Raw genomic sequence first — 22,888 nt, forward strand, 5'->3', positions numbered from 1 at the left:
CTGTTTCCTAATTGCTGTACTGTGTTCACTTTGTAGCTCTTGGCAATAAAATTTAATCTCTTTTACCAGATGTTGCCATTCTCCAGCACTGGTATTACAGTCCCGGATTACACTCTGGTTTAACTCTAACTATCCTCTCTCATCTCTCATGTTAATGGCAGATGACAGAAATGGACGCCCCTCTCTCCACCCCGTGCAACATCCAGATTTGTGAAGTGACCTGCGACTCCTTCCGCATCATGTGGGACATGACCCCTGAGGACACTGCCAGGGCCACACACTTCTTCATTGACCTGAGCCGCAAAGAGAGCAAGGACCCCAACCGCTTTAAACACAGGGTCTGACAGTTTGAAACTGCTGCATGACCTTGTGCACCTTCCCTTGTCTGATCCCTGAATGCAATCTGCTCCCTGCTGTGTTGCTACTGAAAAACGTGCCTTTCGCCACATTATTGGCAAGAAAGTCCACCCTGTACTGTGTTTCCCCTTAAAGTAAGAGAGGACAGCCTAAATGAGACAGGAAAATGTGCATTTTTATTGAGGTCTGGCTGGGTTGAGAGATGAGCCCATAAGTGGCTTATGATATTCTGTCTGAACACAGAAAACAGCGGTTGCGCCCTTTCAGTCACTTCCAATACCGGCGAAAAGGAAAATGAGTGCAGTCAACAGCTTCAGGCCAGTGACTCACATGTACATTGTTTCCTCATAAAGTGGACAACAACTGACAAATTCAGCTGCAGCACAGAACAGTTGCCATGTTAATTACTTCCAATGCACATCACTAAATTCACAAATTAAGCAAAGTTCACGCAGCAGTGTTCACTTCATTTTCAATAAATGTCTTTCTCTGGGATTATTAATCTCAAGCAGTGAGACGAGCTGCTTTGCACCAAATTTAGCTGCCAGCTACTTTCCATCTGCAGAAGAACTGAACCGACATGTACTTTGCAAGTTCCATACAGATGTTTCCCTATTTATTTTTAGCCATGCTAGCGACATGGCTCTGGGGATGGTGAAGTCGGTGTGTCCGTTGGTTGGTCAGTCAGTCCACCTCTTTGATCGAAACTAAAATATCCCAACAACTATTGAATGGATTGCCGTTAAATTTCATAAAGACATTCATGGTCCCCAGCAGATGACTCCTGCTGACTTTGGTGATCCTCTGACTTTACCTTTAGCCACCACGAGGTTGACATTTTTGGCTTTTAATGAAATGGTTTGTATTATTGACAATATATTATTGGACTGCTGTAAAATTCATGCACTGACAGTCATGAATTAATCACTTTGGTGATCCTCTGATACTGTCCATTTCAATACACTAAGCTCAGGTGGTGAAGTTGGAAAACATTATACCTTCTTAACACCAGTATGTAAACATGCAGACATTAGCATTTAGCTCAAGGCATGGCTGTGCCTAAGTAGCCTTCTGCCTCACAGGGCCGCCAGCACAGAAATAGTCTAATTTTGTCTAAATATTGCTAACGGAATTTTTTACACTGTTACATCGACATTAATAATGATATTAGCATTTAAGTGATTAATTTGGTGTCTAAATTATAGCTTCAGCATAACATTACACATCTTTCTCCATTTAAGGTGCAAAATACTCCCTGCAATTATAGCCTATTATTGCAGCTGGCTTTCAACAGCTGAAAAGGCATGTTTCTGAAGTCAAGGCAGGGATAGGACTGAGTGAGCTGTTCCTGAATGGATGATATGTTCTCCCTCTGATACACTAAGTGGCACAAACAAACTTGCATCAGAGATGTTACCATGGATATATGGGCCTCTGAGCCTGTAGTAATTAGCTGTGCTTCTTAGAGGCCTTGGCCAAAACAAAGCCGCTGATTTGATTAGATGTATCCTAGTTACAGCAGCTTAGGCTTGAAGTGGAATATCATGCTAATAAGGCAAAGTTTATGAAGGTTTAACAACTGCATTTACATTTGCTTTGAAATGTAAATTAAAACATGCAGCAGCCTGTTATAGCCTTGCATCCTGTCCCTGATGTCACCTTTTTTCCTGTTTTGTTCCCCCCAGGATGTGCCAACCAAGCTGGTGGCCAAGGCTGTGTCTCTCCCCATGGCGGTGAGGGGACACTGGTTCCTCAGCCCGCGAACTGAGTACTGTGTTGCTGTTCAAACTGCTGTTCGACAGCCAGATGGCGACTACCTGGTGTCCGAGTGGAGCCAGGTGGTGGAGTTCTGCACTGGAGGTAAGACATGTGCGACAGCTAACCTTACACTGATGATATATGCAACAGAATATGAAAGCTTTAACCAAAGCAGTACGAGATAAGGACAAAAACGTGCATTGCACAGAAATGGCAAAATAACATTCCTGTCTCAGCACTGGGTAGTCATTAGCATTTGAAAGCAGCGCAGACTTGAAATGATTACACAGATCCTATCAACTTTGCAGACTATGCCATGGAACATCTACAGCAGCTTCTTGACAAGGCCACAGGCTCTGCCGGGAGGCTGCTGAAATTCTCGGTGTTTTATCGGAACCAGCACCCAGACTACTTTGACTACGTCAGGTCAGTGCTGCACTCTTACCTCTTCATTGTATGCCTAAAGCCATGCCTCTAGCAATTAAGCGTAATACTCTTTTCCTCTTCATGTCCTGGATTAGGAGGGAATGTGGAGGACTGATGCGTCCAGCCCTGAAAGACAGCAGCGGGAGTCATGGTTCTCCTATCAATGGCAAACTGCAGGGAGTCTTCTTTAGCTGCAACACAGAGTTTGATACAGGCCTCCCTCCGAAAGACTCCCCGTACGGCCCCTTGCGTTTCCAGATCCCAGCTGGACACCTGCTGAACCCCAACATCTGCCTGTACTTTGCAGACTTCTACTGTATGTACACAGCCTACCACTATGTGGTGCTGGTGCCGGCCCCTGTTGGCTCAGAGGGAGATACCTTCTGCCGCACCCGCCTCCCTATGCTGGACTTGGCCTCCAACCCCTTCCTGACATACACTGCCCCCCAGAGGCCAGGGGAGGAGCCTCTGTACTGCCATGCCAGTGACGTCATCCTCGAGGTGCTTTTTACAGAGCCGGTTCATCTGGATCATGGCAGTGTGGAGCAGATCAGCGGGCACCACCAGCTTATGAGTCTGACCACAGCCAATGCCAAGAAAGACCCAAGCTGCAAAGTGTGCAACATCAGTGTGGGACGCTGAGGGAGACGCTGATGTAAGGCAGACCTGGGAGTGTGTGAGCCTGCAATGCTGAAAGACACAGTTTTGCACAAGACAAAACAGTTGAGTTCATCATCGTCTAGGTCAGATCACAGTGGAAACAGCCCACCTCTCAGGGTGTGTGCATGCTGCTTTCCCTCTTCCCTCCTGCCCGGGAATAGAATAGTGAGTATTGGACTTTTACAGTGTGTTTTGCAGAATTTTAAGAACACAGCTGGAAGTACATTAAGTGCAGTCCATCTCTGACTGCTGAATAAAACATTAAAAAAAAACATAATAGGTTATAGAAGACTGGAGAAAATCTGTGCTCCTCATTTGTTGAGAGTTGTCTGTGTCTTCTGGTGTCTGGTGCAGCATTATCTTTTTGAAATCTTTTTAAGTTACTTTTTTTCCTTAATTCAATTTTTTTTATGCAGGACTATGAATTTGATGTGATTTATTTTAAATAAAAAAATGTGTTTGATAGAAGTGCAAATGCCAGAAGCATGCCCCTTTGATGGGTCAGTGATTTTAAACATTATAGAGTTCATAACAAATATCTCTATATATTATTTCTGCTTCTTGTGATGCTCTCTCTATGAAGTCACTGCCAGATGTTCTTTGTCTTTTTAAAAAAATGTCTAATCATTATTGCGACATTGTAGTTTCAAATTAAGTTTTCAGCATCTCTGCCAAGTACTTTAATCCTTCTTAAAAGCTAATTGTAGAATTAAAATTAGGAAAGTAATTGCAGTTCATGACTATGCACAGTGTCTAAATGTTGCACCACAGACTTTCACTGTAGAAAAATATGTTGCAATGTGACAGTGACAGCAGGGCCAGGCCGTGTAATGGGGTTTTGAGCACTGTGAGGAAGGTAATGAGGAAGATGGTATCACAACATTCCCTGCAATCAGTCTCTGACAGCAAACCTCAGCTCTAGAAACAGGGCTGAGCTAAGATTAGCTTCTCTCCTGCTCCTGTTTGTCCCTCCCCAGTAATCTCTGACCTGCAGGGGAATCCCAGAAATGCCCAAAGTGAAAGGGATCCCATCCCTGCTGCACAACAGTAACACATGGGCTGGTGAGCAGCCAACATGTAGGACCAAGAGTGTGTGGACTGAAAAACAAGGTCACCCATTTGATGCTGAATGTGAAATAGAAGTGGAAAAGAAAACTGAAAATTGCAACAAAAGTCACCCGTTTTAAAGTTTTTTTTTTATACAGTTACTGAAATGTCTACACATTTATGAAAATATAAAGTACCACTTCAGAATGAAAACAATGCAAGTGCAATAAAAAATATATTGACCTGATCTTTAACCAGGACTGATGTGTTATGTATGAGAAAAACAGGGATGCTTTGGAGGATGAGTAAGTCATGCCCTTTCACTTAGATTCTTGCCGCAGCAGAGATGTGAGCTCACACACACTGCAATGCTGTAATTCTGTCCGCTGTTATTGTCCCAAAAAGGTTCACTGTGTCCTCCTGGTAAATACCTCAAGCAGAATTCTATCTTCCTTTTGGCATCTAGCACTTTAGGAATAGCAATCTCAAATTCAAAGATGTCTGTCTGTGGTCCTCCGAAGCGTTTCTGCACGTACGTACAGGGCACATCTCTGTAGCTCTGCCATGAGTCAAAGGTAATGCGCACACGCACATCCTTCTGGAAACTGATGTTCCTGACTCGGACAGTACCTCGGAGGGCCTGTTCAGTAATGCTGCAGTTCTCCAGGATAACCATGCTCTCTGCCAGCTTGACACGGAAGGCGTGGAAATCTGCAGAGGGCTGCGGGAAGCCCAGTTTGAGCTGTGTTCCTGGGCAGCAGGTGCTGACGGTGCAGCTGTAGCTGTCCTCTGTCATGCTTTCCAAACCCTGCAGCGACGGCAGCAGGTCGAGGTCAGACTGCTCCTCTTCGTCAGAAAACACTCGCACAGCTGTTAGAGACAGTCCTCTTGAGTCAGCGAAAACCACGCGCTTGTTCTTGTTTTGGATCAAAACCTCGTCATCCAAGAATGACAAGAGAGGGTGGTTCAGGTATGCCTGACCCAGGATGTCAGATGGTAGCTGATCTGAAAAATGAGGACGGATGCAAGGACGCTGGGGCTTCAGGATGGGAACCCAAACGTGAGGACACAGCTGTTTGCGTTGGTTCAAGCACAGCCTGACAGCAAGCTCCACAAGTCCAGACGACTGGGCCATTGATCCGAGGCCGACCACAGGCAGGACACTTGCAAGAGAAAAACAGTGGTTTCAGTAAAGACTGCTGCCCTAAAAGAGTGATTAAGCTTCAGTAAGTGTTTTGCTATAAGGTTGTGATGTTGGGGTGGGGGTTGCACCACAACATCAAGGTGACACCAAAAAAATGTGACAATAATTACAATTCACCATCACTTTTTCTAAATGATTGAGGAAGAGATGCAAGATAACAGATCATCACACACTTATAAGTGCTTACGTTGTACTGGAGATCTCCATGCTGGTAGTCTGGCGCTGAGTGATGAGAATAATATCCTCAAAGTTTGGTTGGAGTTCTAGAAAACAGAAGAACTGATATAAAAAAAATTAGGAAAATCACTGTTGTCATACATAAAAAAACTGCATCTTTCAAAAGTCTTAAAATGTAACTTACAAACACTCATGAGCAGCAAGTTGTAGTCTGTAGTGTCAGTCATCCCTTTGCCCACAGCAGAATGTAGCACAGTGTCCTATTTATACTACCTCAGTTAAAATGTCATGTTGTGTACTCCTCCCTCTTCACGCTCCTGACCAATCAGCTGAATACTTTGGTTTTCTGTTCTAATGTTATTTCAGACCTGGCTATGACAGATTTTTGATCATGTACAACAACAGTCCTTATTTCTATTTTATGTGCTTTGTATGTTCAAAATTTGACTGTCAGTATAAAAACATGTTATCACACCAGTATGTTCAGATGTAAAGATACGTGTCATTATGTCTTTGCATCGTCCACTCAGATCTGTGCTGCCCAGTGCTGACATGGCGAACATGTACATACAAGTCTACTGTATCTGCATGTAATTCAACTCTGCATTGTGGAAACTATTCCAGTCAGTCCTGGCCTCTATTCTCAGACCTGTCAATGGACACAGATCCCACTGAGCCCTGGGCCCGGATCCAAGTCCACCACTAGCTGGCTCATGTCCTGAAGGGATCGCTGTCCCACAGTCCGTCAGCAGGTGTGAGGCTGTGGAAGGGCCAGATTACAAACAACTCTCAGCATGCCAGTCACCTAACTGAGGAAGCTATTCAGGAATCAAGTCTACTGCGTGTCTACATATTGAGTTACATGATACAGGTTTCACACTTACAGAGATGTATCAGGACTGAACTAAATTCAATGATGTTTTGATGAATTAAAAACCTCTAACTGGTTATACTGGTTTGTCTCTGCCATTGCATGGTGAAAAGATGTGAAGACAGCTGATAGAGCTCAAATGATGGAAGTTGGATGCTGTGATTAATAAACAATAAACTGAATTACTCACTACCTGTTGAATTATTTACACATATTTATTGTTGCATTTTTTTCAAATCCACATTATCATGGTCTAAGGGAACCCTGCTTTCAGTTTCCTCCATATTAATTTGAATAATAGAATTCACATACTCTAAATGCTTATTCCAGATGTCCTAACAACACAGGGTTATTGGATTTGATATTAGCTAGATCAGCGGTGCAGTTCAAGAAGATGACCGCCTGTTAACACGTAGTTCAGCTTTGCAGAGCCCGCTTCCTCTCAGTCCCTTATTGGTTCCAATTATGGGGCAATCTGTGTGAGGTCAAACAATAAGCACTGATTGCAACCTCTGAAACGCTTACATAACAACGCAATTACAACAATTACATCTCAGAGCAGACAATGTTCCGCACATCCTCTCAGGGTGAAACTAAAAAAAAAAGTACAATCAAAGGAAACTTCGAACTTGTGAAGCAAAGAGGTGTGGAAAAGCAGGTAAAATTGGATTTGGAAGTCAAGGTGAAGAGATGCACAGAAAACATCTGAACATTAACGGGATTTCTATCATTTATAACAGACAGTAATGCAGATTAATTTAAGTGTGAATATCACCAAAAGAAACAACCTTCTTTCAAATACACACACAAATTAACATCTGCACTTTGGGATGTTAGGTACTGTGACGCCAAGTGAACTGATGAAATTTCACCTTAGGGTCATTTGACGCATCCTGTTAGTGAGCAGCAGAGAAAAAGTCCAGTAACGCAAGTCATCTGGATATAGTAACAGAGGGAGTGATGAATTAGCAGATTAGATAGAGTGTTTAGAGTCTATAACAGTCACACGAACCCCAACGCACCAGAATACATATAATTATGTAACCAGACTTATGACATGATTAAAAATGTCCAAAAATAACACCACAGCACTGCAAAAGCTGATTCGGTGAACAGCCTTCTCCTCTGGTAGTGACCTTACATTTGGCATTAATATTTTCCACTGATTTTCTTGAAGCCACAGTATCACAGAGGTCTCAAATGTCTGTTGTTTGCATCCACTGCTTTTGGCCTTGGTCCTGACGACAATCACAGAGAAGGACATGTTTCCTGATGTGATCTCTGCAGGTTAAAGAGGCCACTCTTTATTACTGCTATGTGATGAAAATGAGACTACGCTCATCTCCTTGAGCAAGCCACACCAACATACAGACCTGTAACATAAAAATCACTATATGTTAGTCATATTTCATTATAAACTGCAGTTCACCGAGATGACGAGTCCAACATGTTGTAAACATATTGTGGTTCTTAAAGGAGGTAATTTTCTTCCATAATCTGTTGCCAAGAAACATTGAACACAGCAAAAAAAACAAAAAAAAAACAAAAAAAAAAGATGTAGAGCTAAAAATATGTACAGATGTCACTGCAAAGCAGTTGCTTATGTAAGACTTGCAGAAATGAATTAGCAGACGTCTGTACAGGAAGATGCGAGGGCATTATTGAGTTAATGAGAACAATGACAGTCGAACTCATTACGTACCTCGACTTTCAGATTAACTGCACAGCTCCACTTGAAACAAGTGGTGCTATAGTTCGATACCGCATTAGGTGCTGAGAGCCCTCTTCAAGATCCACCACATACTCTCTGAGAGAACAGACACAGTAGAGGTTGTATCAGATGTTTTAGTATCTGTGCAGAAAACTATAACAGCGCTGGATGTGAAAAGGTAACACTGCCACCTAGTGGGTTTTAAAAACAATGACAACACGTCAAGTGAAATGTTGATAAATTAAGTACCTCTGATCATCTGTTTCGGGCTCGACCAAGATGTTGTCCTGTCTCTCCTTCACCCGCAGAAACACAAAGGAGTCCAGGCAGGGCTCAGGCACTGGGATTACATCAGAATACATGGGACTTAGTGTCAGGGTCAGTGAAAATGTCAGAGCAAATGCCACCATCTGCCAGCGCATGCCAATGGCATTATGTCGGGCATGGGTCATCTAAGAGCAAACTAATAGACAGAGAGGTAAAAGTAGAGGAGATTTTACCTGCTTTGAGCATATCCACGGTCTGTAGGTTGGGAGGCATGCGTTTCAGTGCTACAGCCTTCAGGTAGGTTTCTGTGTTGGCATAGTACCTGTGCGCCAGACAAACATTTGTTTGCGTCACACAAACAGCAGTAGTTTAAACAAACAGCTCTGACCTTATTCGGCCATACTCACTCTTTGGCAAAGGCAAACTCCTCAGGTGAGAGCAGAGGAGGATCTCCCTCGCCTCGAGACTTTTCTCTCTCCAGGACGTGTGGGAAAAACTTTTCGATCTAGACATTAAACAGAAATCAGACAATTTTGTCAACAAGCCCTGAGTGAGATGTGAGCTTCATTTTGCACGGCGCATTGTTGAACTGCCTGACCTTCTGCAGACGAGAGCGCAGGTAGCTGCTCAGAACAAAGCGGATCCTGTCTATTTCCATTCGATGGATGCTGGCCTTTGCATCACCTTTCTTCACCCGCTGCAAGTTGGCTTCCTGTTGGTATGAAGGTGACAACACTGAGAAAATACATTTACTGAAGGTGACTTTCAATGAACAGAAAAAGCAACACTGTACACCAGTGAAATGTCATCACAGCTTGATCTGGTTTGTACTGGGATTTCAACAGCAGTAAGATAATGTAAGTCACAATGATACACAAATATCTGTCTGTTACTCAGCATGGTAATGCAAACCAAACAGTACAGACATTTCAGATTTTATATAGTGTATACCCTTGACAGATTACACATATAATAACATAACCTAAAACAAAATCCCAATATCTTTATACGGCTAAATAATCGTTGGTTGCAGCCCTGCGCCATGCCACTTCTGCTGTTTACTGACGTTTAGAAGTGTAAGTAGAGTCATGAGAAGTAGTGAACACACAGTAAACACAGCCCACAGAGCAGGAGGTATTCCCCAATCACATTTACCATGTGAGTCAGCTGCTCCATCACACACTCCACCACCTCTGATCTGTTCTCCAGCAGCTCCGGGGAGAACTTCTCATTCAGCCAGGCCTGAGACATAGAGAGAGACACACAACCGTGAACTTACTGCCGAGGCTGTACGAAGTCTGTGGTACCAAGTGTTCACAAATCGTTATGTTGTTAACATCAGCTCACCTCTTCCAGTTTAGCAATAAGCTCCGCCGGAGTCATAACATCCTCCTGACTGTCATCTTGGTTGGCGTCGCTGCCGTCGTCACACAAAGGGTCCGACATGGTTTTCCTTGACGAAGTAAAATCACAAAACACCGACCTTAACAAACACAAAACCTGTACGTTTGCTTTCCTGCGACAGTTTAAGCGATTCAGGCTGAATAACTTCAAATAGTTTACGCGAAAGTGACAAGCACTAGTAACAGTGAAGCGTGTTTTTTTTTTCCCGGAGTCCTTGTTTATTGGCGCCACTGCTACCGTGTTCTCGCGAGATGAAATGTTTGGTCGTGTTCCCTGCGCCTAGCCTGCAAGGCAAAGTTCCCCACAGACTGCACGCGGTATGTGTAAACTGTGAACGGGCTTTACAGTCAAATTATTTAGTGTACAGACATTAAGGCTGGTGTTTCTATCATGGCTGGTGTTGGAGGATGTATTTCCCACATGCTGGATGCGAGATTCTTTTACACTGTCAACACTGTTTCCTGAGAGTCTGAATTGAGGGACCTCTTCCTTTTTCAAAACTAGTGCTGTGAACAAAATTACAAGGATTTTATTACCAACATACTGTATGTTACGATTTCAAAGGAGTATGTCTATGATAAGTACAGTTATAGTGGATGGTGCAGCAAATCGCATTTTCATTGGAGGGAAGCTCGGTTATTAAATTTTGATTTAAACGTTTCAGCTCCTGGCTACAGGCAATTAAAGTATGGGATATGGAAATAGTGCAGTCTATACCTCATTAGTCACGAGTGATTATTTACACACAGACACAAAGACAAAAAAAAAAAAATATCTGCAGTCAAAACACGGAAGCCAGCTTTGCACATAGAACATGCCATGTCTCCCCTGCATTCTTATGCCTCCCTTCACCACTGTGTCTTCTGTGAATTTAACAGAAATGCCATCATCTGTTTCACTTGTTCCAGCCACTACACCGTGGCTTGCAGCAGAATACAATTTTTCTGATGTTTCTCTTTCTTAATTATGTGCTCTTGCCACATGATTCTTTTTCACTGGTACTGATCTTGCATCCGCTGTGGCATTGCCATTGTTCTGCAGTGACGTTAAGCACGGCATACCAGTTCTCACAACAGCTTCCTCTGTGCTTATCTGTGCTACATCAGACCTGCAAAGATGTAGCCAGGTTGCACCACAAGTTGGAGAGCTGCAGTCACTTTGTAAAGCAGATCAGCAGATACCAATAACATAGCTGGATTTCATGCTGAGAAGAAATTGTGCTTTGACAACTGTGGACAGTGACAAATGTCAAAATACAGTCTAGTCCTTCCTATTTATTTATTGTGATTAATTTTACCCATAAGTCCTGAATTATTCTCTTATTTCACTGACTAATTATTTAAATGGAAGCTCATTTGTCCCTTGTTTAAAAAAAACATATGAAACCATTAAAATAATCCTAACAATGTCAGCCATTCACAAATCAGATGACAAATTAAAAATAAACTAATAAACGAATTTGAAAAACTTTAAATGATGCACAAAAATTGAATAAGCAGTTGAAATAAATAAATTCTCTAATCAAAATTAAGGCTGTTATGGTGAAATATTTTGTGTTTTTATAGTAACATTTCAGTAACATTTCTATAATGAAGAACAAAGGACCAAAGTTTTTTTTTTTTTTTTTTAATGTATGTTTATTGTTATTTATTCACGATCATTTACTTACCTTATGTATAAATACATTTGGAGATCTGCATGTAATTATTGAAAAATATTTAACACTGATGTAAGGCAGATACAGTACTCATACTGTATCATTATGTTCAGTGATACAGTACAATGAAGAACAGTATAGAAAGTTTTTAGCTTTCAAAAAAAAGTATTGAAATTGTGCAAGTGAAGACAAACGTGGAAGAACTGTGATTCTAACATCTGAATTTTCAAATCTAACTGTATGTGTTTAAGCAATCTGTTGTGAATTTGTCATCTTCACAAAAATAAGTCATTAAAATTTGTAATTTTTTTTCTGTACATGTAATTGTGTTAAGTGGCATTTACTAAGAAAAAGGGTGAATAACGCACCCATTTGACGCAGTTAGATAATTTAACCTGTTTCTCTGTTATCTTATAAATATCCCCAGCCATCACTGCTCTGACTTCATTTCCTTTCATTCTAGTTTGGTATTAGTCACAGTAGGTCACAGTAAATTATACTGACTGACAGAACCAGTTTGTGTGAAGCCACAGAACCGAAATATGTGTGACTTACATACTTATGCCATCTTTGAAACACCAGTAAGGCCTCAGCAAAAATACACTGATCAATACAAAAGAGGGACAAGCTCATTAGCTGTCTTCTTCAGTGTAAAGATGAAATGTGATTATTATTTTTTTTGACAGTTAATTTTTTTTTTTTTAATCACAGTTTGTGGTGATAAATGGGATTCATTGGAGAAAGGCCATATCCACTTTGGGGATTTAGCACAGGAATGGAGTAGGGATATGGGTAAACAGCAGTCCCAATGAGAGCAGAGTGAGCTGGGCCCACTGGTATATGACGGTACATTAGCTGGGACTGAGGTAGCCTCATTCTGTTGGGCAGAAACATGGGGTGTAATGGAGGCTGGTGCCGAGAGTCTCTCCCTGATTTGTCGTAGCTCGATAGGACGCATGACACCGGCAGGGTGGAGGTGGAATGGGACAGACTCTGCTGAGTGGGAGGAACTTTTTGAAGCATTGTCCTGGATTTTTCCCTCTTCTCTGTCTGATAAAGCCACGGAGCCATGTTATTCAGCTTTTTTGCACAAGTCAGAGGGTCGTCCTGGTGCACCAACCTGTTCTGGTGGATTTTATAACTTGGCCGAATAGGAGCAGGCCGTAGAAGCTGCGCAGATTTTGGAATAACTTTGGTGAAACTAGAGGTTGATGTTGTGTGGAAAGGATGGGTGACGTATTTTCCTCTCCCTTTGAGGATTGGCTTCCAGGCAGAGTCTTTAATCTGACTTTTTATTGAGTCAGTGGTCAGCGATTGGGAGCTAGCAGGACTAATGTCTTTATTTGGTCCTGCAAGGTCTTTGGATATCTGAGCACAGCTCACAGACTTGTTGTCCTCACTGCAGTTGGATGCACTTTTAAGAGAGCTAGAACAGTTTTGGCTCAATTCTGAGCTTGATGCAGGTTTATCTTCATTCCCTGCTGGACCGTCCTCTGATGAAACCGAGTAAGGAGAAGGGCTGCGGGATGAAGAGGAGGATAAAGGGAGCGGGGAGCCCTCGGAGGAGTTGCAGTTCTGGCTGGAAGAAGCCCGGGCTGGAGACTGGGAGCAGCGGATGACGGAGGGCCGTTCTTTATCCTCACTCTGTGGACTTGGGGGCAAGTTAAGGCTGGCCTGAGCCATTCGCTTTTTCTTCTCCAGAGGAGAGATGACCTCTCCAGCAGCAACTGGGATATGAGCAGTCCATGGACTGGATGTGGAGACCGGGAGAGGGTGGGCATAGAAAGGAGTGCAAAGATCGGTGGCGGCTCTGTTTGGCTGAGAGCAGTCTGGATGGTGTCTGTCAGAGGCGGCGGCCCAGAGAGCAGAGTGAGGATGCATCGCTGCTTCACTTTGGCAGGAAGGCTCTGGACTCCTCTGGGTGAATATCAATAAAATAATGCATGGAAAATTAAAAAAAAGAAAAAAAAGAAATAAAACTAGCACACTATAAATACTAATGGTGCAGAAATCCTTTTCATCATCAAATCTTTTTTAGTCCTTTCATTGGAAATTTATGTTACCTCAGAATCCATCTCTCTATCCGACTGGGTCCTTTTCCTCTTCAGTTCAGCCTTGTTGACCTTGCCATCCAGGTTTCTCTTATAAGGCTTCCGTGGTTTGCTTGGTGGCAGAGGTTTGTCTTCCTCTCCTTTTATGTGTCTTTCAAAGGGAAGCACGAGCCTAAAGGAATGCAGTTCTGATTATAAATCGTCCGACATGCTGTTTGAATTTGATAGGTTAGCTGGGAACAGAACCATCCTCACCTCTCATAGTGTCTGCGAGTGCAAGTAGCAGCACTGGTGCTACCTGGACTTCCTCCCAGCTCATCATACACTTTCTTCCAAAGACGCTGTGCCGTCACCTGTTGGTTAACGCAGAAAGAAAAAAACACACGTTTAGAACAGCTTGAGTCCATAATAATCTTTCTTTTTAATTTTTTTTAAAATGTGTGAAAGACAAGTTTTAGGAAGAATCAAAGGCTTGCATAAAAATGCTCACGGTCTCTTCCCCTGGCACAAACTACAGCGCTGCTTATGGCATGAAGGCCACCAGAGGGCCACAAAGTGAGTCAACCACTATACATGATAAATAATTACGTTGTTTTTTGTCCTGAAATCGTGCTGAATAGTTTATTACTACACTTAATGCCTTAATTTTTTTTTGGATGTATTTAGTTGTTGTGTGTGCACACTCTTAACATTGTAAAGTTAATTTATTGAAAGACTGTGGCCCTTTGATTCCAAATTGCATCAAGTGCTTGGGCCCCACTCTACCTGCTTTCAGGTCAAGTTTTAAAACTATTTTTAAGGAAGGACAATGGCAAGTTACCCTTTAAATGCCATGTCTGCCAGCTTTCACTACTGAAAGAGCACTTTCATTTTTAAATATAACCATGCGTAGGCGGCTTATATTGTTGTGTTTACACCCAGCGATACGATGGTGGCAGAGGTGAGGGTCAGTTCTGTTTAGAGCCCCAGCTCTGCTCTTGTGCTATTTCAGTATGAGTTGCTTTCTCAGATCTCGTCCCACAGTGTCATCATCAAAGACAACTCTGCATGGGCGGCGATGAATCGAGAGCTCAGAAATGTCCTCCAGTGTGGTAAAAAACCACCACAGTGCAGCAGCTGACCTATCGCTTATTTTCCACTGAGAAACCAGCAAACACTAAAGCCTTTTGAATCAGCCAATGGACTGTGAACACTAGTTGAGTAAAGAAGTTACACTTACTAAATCATAGCCTCCACGTTTCTCAACAGCTTTGTAGATCTTCCAAAGATTAACTGAGAGTGGAAAAAAAAAAAAAACACGCACACGCAATTATTTTCATTTGAATATTGTGTTCACTCAACAGGAAGCACAGCGCTCATGTACGTGAACTCACTCTGTTTGAAGCCCAGATGTGGGATCCTTTCTATGGGTGAACCTTTGTCCTTCATGAAAGAGCGCAGACGTGACACAAAAGCCTTCTCCTCCATCTGCACTAGATTGGGTCTCGTCTCCTCCTCGCATTCAGTGGTAGAGTCATGAATCTCAATAACAGGGGAAGAAGCCTAGGGTAGAGAGAAAACATGCGTAAGCGTGTGTTTTGCATCAAAATCAAGCAGCTCCTGTAAATGTGACACGGTCCACTGCGTTGATATGGAAACCTGTTTTACAGTTGAGGGTATTATCATAGATGGGAAAAAGAAACACACAGTCATCTCGTGGGAGACAAATGTTGAAATGAAACATCAAAATCAGAGTAGGGTTTTACCGCTACTTTCAATAGATAACCGCTACACATCCTGTCTGGAGAGATAGCAGCAGACTTGTGGGGTTTTTGGTCTAGAGTTGTCAGTCACTGGTATCACAAATGTCACTTTGAAAAACAAACATGAAGCAATAAGAATGAATTTGTACATAAAGTCATAAAGTGTTGTAATAATATGGTGACTGATGAGAAGCAAAGCACTGAAAAGAAAAACCTGCTTCATAATATCTAAAAAACAAAAAAAGGAAAGAAAGAAACGTGGTTGCATGTTTGCTGTACTTCTGCAGAACTTGTGTCTGTAACTTTACAGAATATTTTAAGATAAAGACAAAATTAGACGTATCAAGCAACAACCCAGACTACCCAGAACTCCAGTGTAAGAAATTGACAATGTCACTATTTGTGGTTAGCAGGAAAGCAGAAATGAAACAGTAAAGGCTTGCAGAATTAAAATCATCAGTTAGAGAGATTTCAAGAACAGAAGTGTAAAACAACCAAAACGTAAAAAGAGAAACTGTAAATGAAGGCGATACCAGCACAAATACCGACATAGTTATTGCAGTGAAATTGAAGATTACTGTATGTGATGCCCGATATTTAAATGTGAAATTTCACTTTGCCGCTGTGTCCGTCGATTGCGATAGATTAGATGTCAACAGAGACCACAAGGGACAATGTCAATATTTTACTTTGAATCACCACACGTAGAAGCTGCTTTATTTCTGTGGCAGTCATTGTACAACAAAACAGCTCAAGGTGGTTTCATATTGAATCAAGTTCCTCTATGCGGTTCCTGGTTCCGAGAAGTAGGCCTCTACAGTGAGTAATAGTGAAGGTGCAGGCCTCTAACCAAGATAGCCCCGACTGAGTCACAGTTCAGCAGCTCCACACTGCTGTTCCCAGCCAACAGCCGACACCTCTGACTTTCCACTGTTATTCTCTATCACCAAGGAGAACACCCCAACGAGGCAGATATTGTGTTTGAATTGTTTGCAAGAAGAGGAGTGTGAAAGTTTTTATTTCCCAAACGTCATTTACGTTTCCTGTGTTTCCAGGCCAGCAATTGGTTGATAAAATGTGGAAATAATATTTGCAACTGCACCCAAAGTTAGGTGCAGGGTGATAGCTGTGGCAGGTGAAACTGAAATTATTAATTTTTTTTTTTCTTGGAATCTTGCATAAAATTTACTGGTATTCAAAAGGGGGCTTAATTTACTTTCGGTCGCTGATTCACATTCATCTGATTCACAAGTCTTTCATATTTATGCATCAATGGTTGCCTACAGGAAACGTCTGTACTCTAAGCCACGTACTGCAGCCTCTTTACTGCAGATCTCACTCTGGAGACTCTAAGAGAGCTAATACCATTGTGAAACATTCAGTTGATTTCCTTTAGGTGAATTTTTTTTTTTTTTTTGGAAAACTGTGTGGGTGATGTTGATGTCAATGTGTTGATATGTGACTCTCACAATGAATGTCAGTGGCGTGCAGGATTGATGCTATCGGCAGCCACCACAGAAACCACCAGGCTTTCAAATAACATCAGTCTTGGAAATTTGATGAGCTAATTTGTGTTTCTCATATTGTACCTCTCATTTCAGTTACCAGAATAGTGACTTTGAGGACCTCCTGCAGTTTCTGTATGTGCAATTAAATATTCTGGTGAGAGAGATACATGTGCGTTTCTTAGCCCTGTCAGAATACGAAGCAGAATCACTAATTCCTTCTTACTCATTTCACAATCTGCCATCAAGATGAAACAACTTTACGCACACAATCAGCACTTCAACAATTTGCCACTATCTCAAATTCACTAAAAAAGGGAAATGAAAACACAACGTGTAACTCATTCTCAGTAGTCATGTCAGTAGTCACTGATTAACTGTAAGTGATGGAAACAGCCCAGCTTGCTCCCAGAAGGCCAACTGACATTTTGTCAGTGGTGACTGAGGTTAGTACCTTGTTCATGGTCTCCCTCTCTTCGTCACTGGCTGCTGTTTGTTGTGATGTCTCACTCTGGTCCTCTTGAGCTTCAAACATACACATTACAGAGACAAGACATTAACCACTTTATCCCTCAAAAAAAAAAAAAAAAAAAATCCTAAGGGTGAATGAAGAGTGAATTCAGAAAACCACGGTGCACGTCTTCATTTCAAGAAACATTACATGAGGCAATGCACAGTTAAAACACATCTTTCATAAAAAAGTATTAATACTGGTCATTGTCATCACTGCTGAATGTTTTCATAATTTGGTGAATGATCAGGTGATCTGTGAGCACAAAAAATAGAAATCTGTCAAGCATATTGTCAGCTGAGTCTGATATAAAACCACAGGTTGCAAAACCACTTCCTGCTCATGAACATAACCGCTTGTATGCTGCACTGTATGATATTGTAACACATGAGCAACAGTGGCTTATTTTAAAAAAAGACGACAGTATTACTACAGTGGGAAATAATATATCCAGAAATACTGTACATCTTATTTGTCTGTCTTAAAGCTTTTGAGCTTATTTTTGTTTTTTGGTGTGTGTGTGTGTGCGTGTGTGTGTGTGTGTGTGTGTGCGTGTGTGTGTGTGTGTGTGTGTGTGTGGAGCGGGTGGGGTGGAGGGTGTTTTTATGAGGAAAATCTAAGACACATTAAAAATCACAAGCCCTGGGAATGAAATGTAATTCTGAGAATGGTGAAATGTCATTCTCCACAAACTGTCAGTTCAATACCTTGTAGCCCTCCTCCCACAGTGATATCATTTGTGTGCAAAACCAATATGCTTCTCTTTTGAGATCACTTGTTTCCTGTGCTGTGGCTTGAACCTTTAATTCTGCTTTCAGTAGCCTCTAACTTCTCCATTTCTCACACTGAAGAAATATTTTTGATGTACTGTTGCGAACATGCTCTGTTGATTTATATGGGTGTTTAGCCTTATGTGTTAAAGCATGCTTGTATGATGGTGTTTTAACCTGATGTTGATCTCAGTCAGATTACAGTGATAGATTAATCTGAGCACTTGTTTAAGATTGAGGTTAGTAATAGTTTCCTAAGGCATTATGGCTTTCTGGACCAAAATAGTTTGCTTCTTTCACAAATTAATGAAACGTGCACTAATTTACTTTAGCTAAAGCAGACAGTTTTCCATATATTTCATAAACAATGTCATTAAAAGTGTTACTTTTGATCAAGTTCAGCATAACCACAACTATACAGTATTTAACTAGTTGTATTAAGTAAGAAATCTGAACAATGTCTTCAATAAAGATAAAAAATAATACTCACCCATCTCCAGAAGTAGTCTTCTAGTCTCCGGCTTGACTGTGTTTTGTGACAGTAATTCATGCGGCGCCCTCTTCAACTTCACACCTCGAAATAGGAAGGCGTCTCCACAGGACAGTTTCATTGGTTGACTGATGGCACCACAGCAAATGAGTCTGGGAGACACTTTTTTTTTTTTTTTCTCTCACTCAAGTCTCAGAATGTCTGTTCTCTCTGTTTCGTCTTTTGGCTTTCAGACAAAAAAAAAAAAAAAAAAAACAACAGCTGTGTTTAAATTGTTTGAGCATGGATCAAACTCCTCATCTGGACACTTAATCTCCCATTTCAACAGAATATGTTGCTTTTACAGACAACTGTGTTGTTTATTTATTTCATTTCTGAGGAAAATGAATTTGAAGTCATATGGTCGCGGTGCTATCAGCAACACACAGAACTGTAGCCTGATGTAATACACACAAATATTTACATTTTCACGCGTATTACCACAAATTATGGAGTACATAAAAAGTGTGTTCAAGAGATGACCAATAAAAATTTCTTATAATTTCTTCTATGCTATAATAAGTTATACAATTTCAAATGTACAGTACAAACTGACAGCATAAATGAAGGTATCCAAAAATAAGAGGACACAAGATGGAAATATAAGTAACAATACTCATTAAGACAAATGAAAGCCTCATCCTTCAAGTATACTGTGCACATTTTGTTTCCTGTTGTGTTGTGTTGTGTTGTGTTTGTTTTGGTAGAATAAACTAAACCAAACCAAACCAAACCAAACCAATGATTGAAGCCTGGTCACCCTCGGTGTACACGCCAGACTCAAATACAACATAATTTCTGAACATGGGGAAGTGAAAGAAACATTCAACTGATGCCCAGAATAAAAGTTGAAGGCGTTTGAATGTCATTTCCCAGATGTCTACATAATTAGAACAATGTGTTTTAGGAATTGATTTCAAATGAGGGACTTACTGTCAGGGTACATCAATGCTTGAGTAAGTGCCAAGTATTTCTTGGAGCTGGCTTCTTACTGACAGATGAAATGTCTAGTTCACAGTGAATCAGATAAGGTGATGGAGAATCAGATGATGTAGTCTGGGTTTCTTTTTTATGAAATGATAAATTTCATTGTTCTGTCACTGAGGCTTTATCGGGTGCTACAAACCCGTGTTGCTTTGCAGCATAAGAATTCATATTGTGTTTAGTGTTAATGTGTGCAAAAGAAGAGACATTTCCTGCTGTCACAAAATAACTTCTAAGAAGTAAAACATGAAGTATTAAAAACCACAATGAATTAGCATCTCGAAAGCATCATGCTTCCCCTAATTTATTTTGAGCTCATACAGAATGTTTATTGTCAAACAGTATGTTAATTAAAACACAGCATAAGGATGGTAAGAAAAGCTGTTGTACGTGATGGTGATGTAAGTATTTAAGTACATAAAGTGTATGCATGATGTTGCTTTTTGAGTGCATCCTGTTGTTTGACATTAAATAAAATTTGCTGCTAAAATTTATTTTGAGTGTTAAAAGCGCTTCAGACAGGAGTCACGCTGCAGTTTTGATTCATAACCTTCTCTGACAGCTAAGCAAATGGAAGTTTTGAGACTGCTGCAGAGATTTAAGACCTTACATTTTAAGGAAGAGATGAAGGACTACTTCTTCAAAATGGTTTCTACAGGCCATCGCCTGAAATACTGTATATTGGTTAAAAATACAATGGCAGGACAATGCAGAAGCAGTTTCTTTTTTCACTAGAGATGAGTAGCAAACGGGTAAAAAACGGTCATCTTTGTTCCTACAACCAGTTATGAGTCAGAGGGCGTTGTAAGATTTAACGTTCCTAATAGCCACATACCAGTGACCTTGGAAATCATCAGGATCAAGTTACTTTTATTCATATTTGATTAAAGAAGACAGTTTCTCTGGTATATGTTGAACCGTTTTCTGTTTTCATAAGGCCACATGTGCGGCTTACTGTATTTTCCCTCCATTTTCCTTTGGCTGTCCCAGACTGTAAAACTACACACATCTCATGACAAAAACACTGACGAGTCACGAAGCCGCACTCAACACTATCCACATTTCCTCCGCATGTTTTTGATCTGTTTGAAAGGGGGATGCCCTCTTCCTCCATCTGTTGCGGATAGACTATGACATTTCAAAATGATTAACATTTAAATGTCAAAATAAGCAAATATTGACAAACTGTCCAAAACTCAGAGGGATTTTTTTCTCTCTCTCTTTTGTTTGATAGTTACAAAACAAGTCTTGGTTTTGGTTTATGAGAATTTTTGATCGTCAACATGATCAAAAGAGCTCTTTGCAAAAAAAAAAAAAATGGAAGAAACGTGATATTCAACTGTTCATGCTCACACAACTCCTGCATGAACAAACTGACTCACTCAAAAACTTCTATTTTATAACAGATACATAAGGACGTCACATAAGTGACACCCTTCATTACATGTGATTACATTAGAAATTTGATTCATTACTGAAATGTAGACACTGCAGGACTTAACGAGGCAAGAGTGAGAAAAAAAGCAGAAAAAAATCACTTGTAGAGATCGTGTGTGTGCTGGCACTTGAACCTCTATGATAACATATTCACAATTCGTGTCATACACGAGGCTTTATTGGAAATATATTTTAATTCCATTTAATTGTGACAGTATGTTTTGCAGAACTCTTGTGAGCAATTCTGCGTCCTGCAGCCGACAACAAATGTGGGGAGATGAGCAAAAACATGCGTTGTAAGACTGAGAAAATCCCCAGCTATTCATTTCAGACTTTCACTGACATAAACATATGAGGTTGAGGTGAGGGCAGCACAATGTAAATGAGAACGTGTGTAGCAAATATTGTGAATCCAACACAGAAAAGATTTGCTGTCTGAAGTGAGTCACTATCCTGGGAACAATCTGCATGTTTCAACTGGCACATAAGATTCCAGTCATGGTGAGAAACTGTCAATTTCTGTGTTACAAAATGAGGCTTTCCAGAATAAATGGGTTTAAAGATGCAGCCTGTTGTTTTAGGGTTAAGAACAAACTTTCAGAAGTACAATATACCTGCAATCATTGAGGGCAGGGGTGTAAATCTTTGACAGTGGGAGTTAATATTTTTATCTTTGCAGTTTCTAGATGGTGTGGGTGTACGTGGAAATTATCCTGAAACTATATCCAGATAAGAGTTTGATTCATTTTGTGAAAAGCTCATATTAAATTAAAGGGAGCAATTTCAGCTCAAATTTGATACAAGCCGAAACAGAATATTTAGGTACAATTTAATGTGTGGTGGGGTCATTATACGCACTATTCTGAAATGCCTGTTAATTTCATTTTGTTTGTGAGCAATGTTCAGCAAACAAGTGAGACTAAAGGTTTTGCATTAAATGCATCTTTAAAACTCGAAGAAAATCAATTTTAACATCTTCAATCACCTGCATGACTTACATGAGTGTATGTATCTGAAATCTATACATGCAGACAGATAGTGATGTGAGTGGGTGGGGATGGGGCAGCACCCTAGTTAAACTGTGTAGAGGAGAAAACAAGTAGACCTGAGGTGATTTCACTGGATGGAGTGGACATAAGTAAACTGGGAAACCAGTCTGTATGTACATTGTTTCGTAATAATAAATAAAGTCAATAATTTGTCGGGCACGTTTTTTCTCCTTCACTCGAGCAAAGATGTAACTGAAGGATGTGGGAAAGGTAAAATCAGATTTTTCATGTGAAAATGAAACCTATGCATTAGAGGTGAATTCCCCTGCTGTAGCCTCATTCCAGGAAACTGATTGTAGAGCACACACTGAGTCTGTGTATACGTTTGAGTTCCTGTTAGACCTCTGAAAATCCCTGAAGGTTTTCTACATTATTTCAAGCTTTTTCACACTTTTTCACACGTATGCAGCCACACCATGTTTGACCTCTGTGAAAAGACATGAAAACACAGCTTGTTTGTTTATTTTATTATGAAGACTGTCTGTGCATTATAATAGACTCTGGAAAAACAAACATGAATAACGCAGTGGATACATTATGCCCTTTTCTATTCATGATCGATCCATTTTTCCTTTTGTCAACTGACCTCGAAGTTTTTAAAAGAACAAGAATTTAGTTCCGAGGTAAAAACAGAGAACTTGCATAATTTGCTGTCAAATGTTCAATTAAAATGTCACCAAGCGCTTTTCGAGGGGTTGGGAGGCGGGGGGTATCACTGCATTCGCTTGCTCACATTATGGCACCATAATATGACTCTTAGAGGTCTGTCAT

The 22,888-nt window shown here is 40.9% G+C and overlaps 4 protein-coding genes across 5 annotated transcripts; 1 reads left to right on the forward strand and 3 right to left on the reverse strand.

Moving 5' to 3' along the window:
* The first annotated feature begins 161 nt into the window (after nucleotides 1-161).
* LOC121184789 (phytanoyl-CoA hydroxylase-interacting protein) lies at nucleotides 162-3,183 on the forward strand. Its single transcript, XM_041042662.1, has 4 exons — nucleotides 162-338; nucleotides 2,043-2,217; nucleotides 2,424-2,541; nucleotides 2,637-3,183. The coding sequence occupies exons 1-4, from the start codon at nucleotides 162-164 to the stop codon at nucleotides 3,181-3,183; spliced, it is 1,017 nt and encodes a 338-aa protein (XP_040898596.1).
* Nucleotides 3,184-3,881: 698 nt separating this feature from the next.
* On the reverse strand, nucleotides 3,882-5,871 carry zgc:77112 (uncharacterized protein LOC406459 homolog). 2 transcript variants are annotated; one of them, XM_041042555.1, is made up of 3 exons: nucleotides 5,814-5,863; nucleotides 5,640-5,731; nucleotides 3,882-5,411 (listed from the first exon to the last, which is right to left on the reverse strand). In XM_041042555.1, the coding sequence occupies exons 2-3, from the start codon at nucleotides 5,657-5,659 to the stop codon at nucleotides 4,559-4,561; spliced, it is 873 nt and encodes a 290-aa protein (XP_040898489.1). In that variant the 5' UTR covers nucleotides 5,660-5,731; nucleotides 5,814-5,863; the 3' UTR covers nucleotides 3,882-4,558. The 2 variants fall into 2 exon arrangements, with proteins under 2 accessions (XP_040898489.1, XP_040898487.1); XM_041042553.1 differs by having other exon boundaries at nucleotides 3,883-5,411; nucleotides 5,640-5,715; nucleotides 5,814-5,871.
* Nucleotides 5,872-6,704: 833 nt separating this feature from the next.
* gins4 (GINS complex subunit 4 (Sld5 homolog)) lies at nucleotides 6,705-10,099 on the reverse strand. Its single transcript, XM_041041438.1, has 8 exons — nucleotides 9,826-10,099; nucleotides 9,634-9,720; nucleotides 9,077-9,190; nucleotides 8,886-8,983; nucleotides 8,712-8,800; nucleotides 8,461-8,551; nucleotides 8,203-8,307; nucleotides 6,705-7,873 (listed from the first exon to the last, which is right to left on the reverse strand). Exons 1-7 carry the CDS (start codon nucleotides 9,922-9,924, stop codon nucleotides 8,211-8,213), a joined length of 675 nt encoding a protein of 224 aa, XP_040897372.1. The 5' UTR covers nucleotides 9,925-10,099; the 3' UTR covers nucleotides 6,705-7,873; nucleotides 8,203-8,210.
* A 1,385-nt stretch (nucleotides 10,100-11,484) lies between these two features.
* Nucleotides 11,485-18,722, reverse strand: arid5a (AT rich interactive domain 5A (MRF1-like)). The gene is made up of 7 exons (XM_041043278.1): nucleotides 18,609-18,722; nucleotides 17,292-17,362; nucleotides 14,964-15,132; nucleotides 14,810-14,862; nucleotides 13,846-13,943; nucleotides 13,603-13,762; nucleotides 11,485-13,456 (listed from the first exon to the last, which is right to left on the reverse strand). The coding sequence occupies exons 1-7, from the start codon at nucleotides 18,610-18,612 to the stop codon at nucleotides 12,245-12,247; spliced, it is 1,767 nt and encodes a 588-aa protein (XP_040899212.1). The 5' UTR covers nucleotides 18,613-18,722; the 3' UTR covers nucleotides 11,485-12,244.
* Between the last annotated feature and the right edge of the window lie 4,166 nt (nucleotides 18,723-22,888).

The sequence above is a fragment of the Toxotes jaculatrix genome, chromosome 7 (genome assembly GCF_017976425.1).
Source record: "Toxotes jaculatrix isolate fToxJac2 chromosome 7, fToxJac2.pri, whole genome shotgun sequence".
Taxonomy (NCBI): domain Eukaryota; kingdom Metazoa; phylum Chordata; class Actinopteri; family Toxotidae; genus Toxotes; species Toxotes jaculatrix.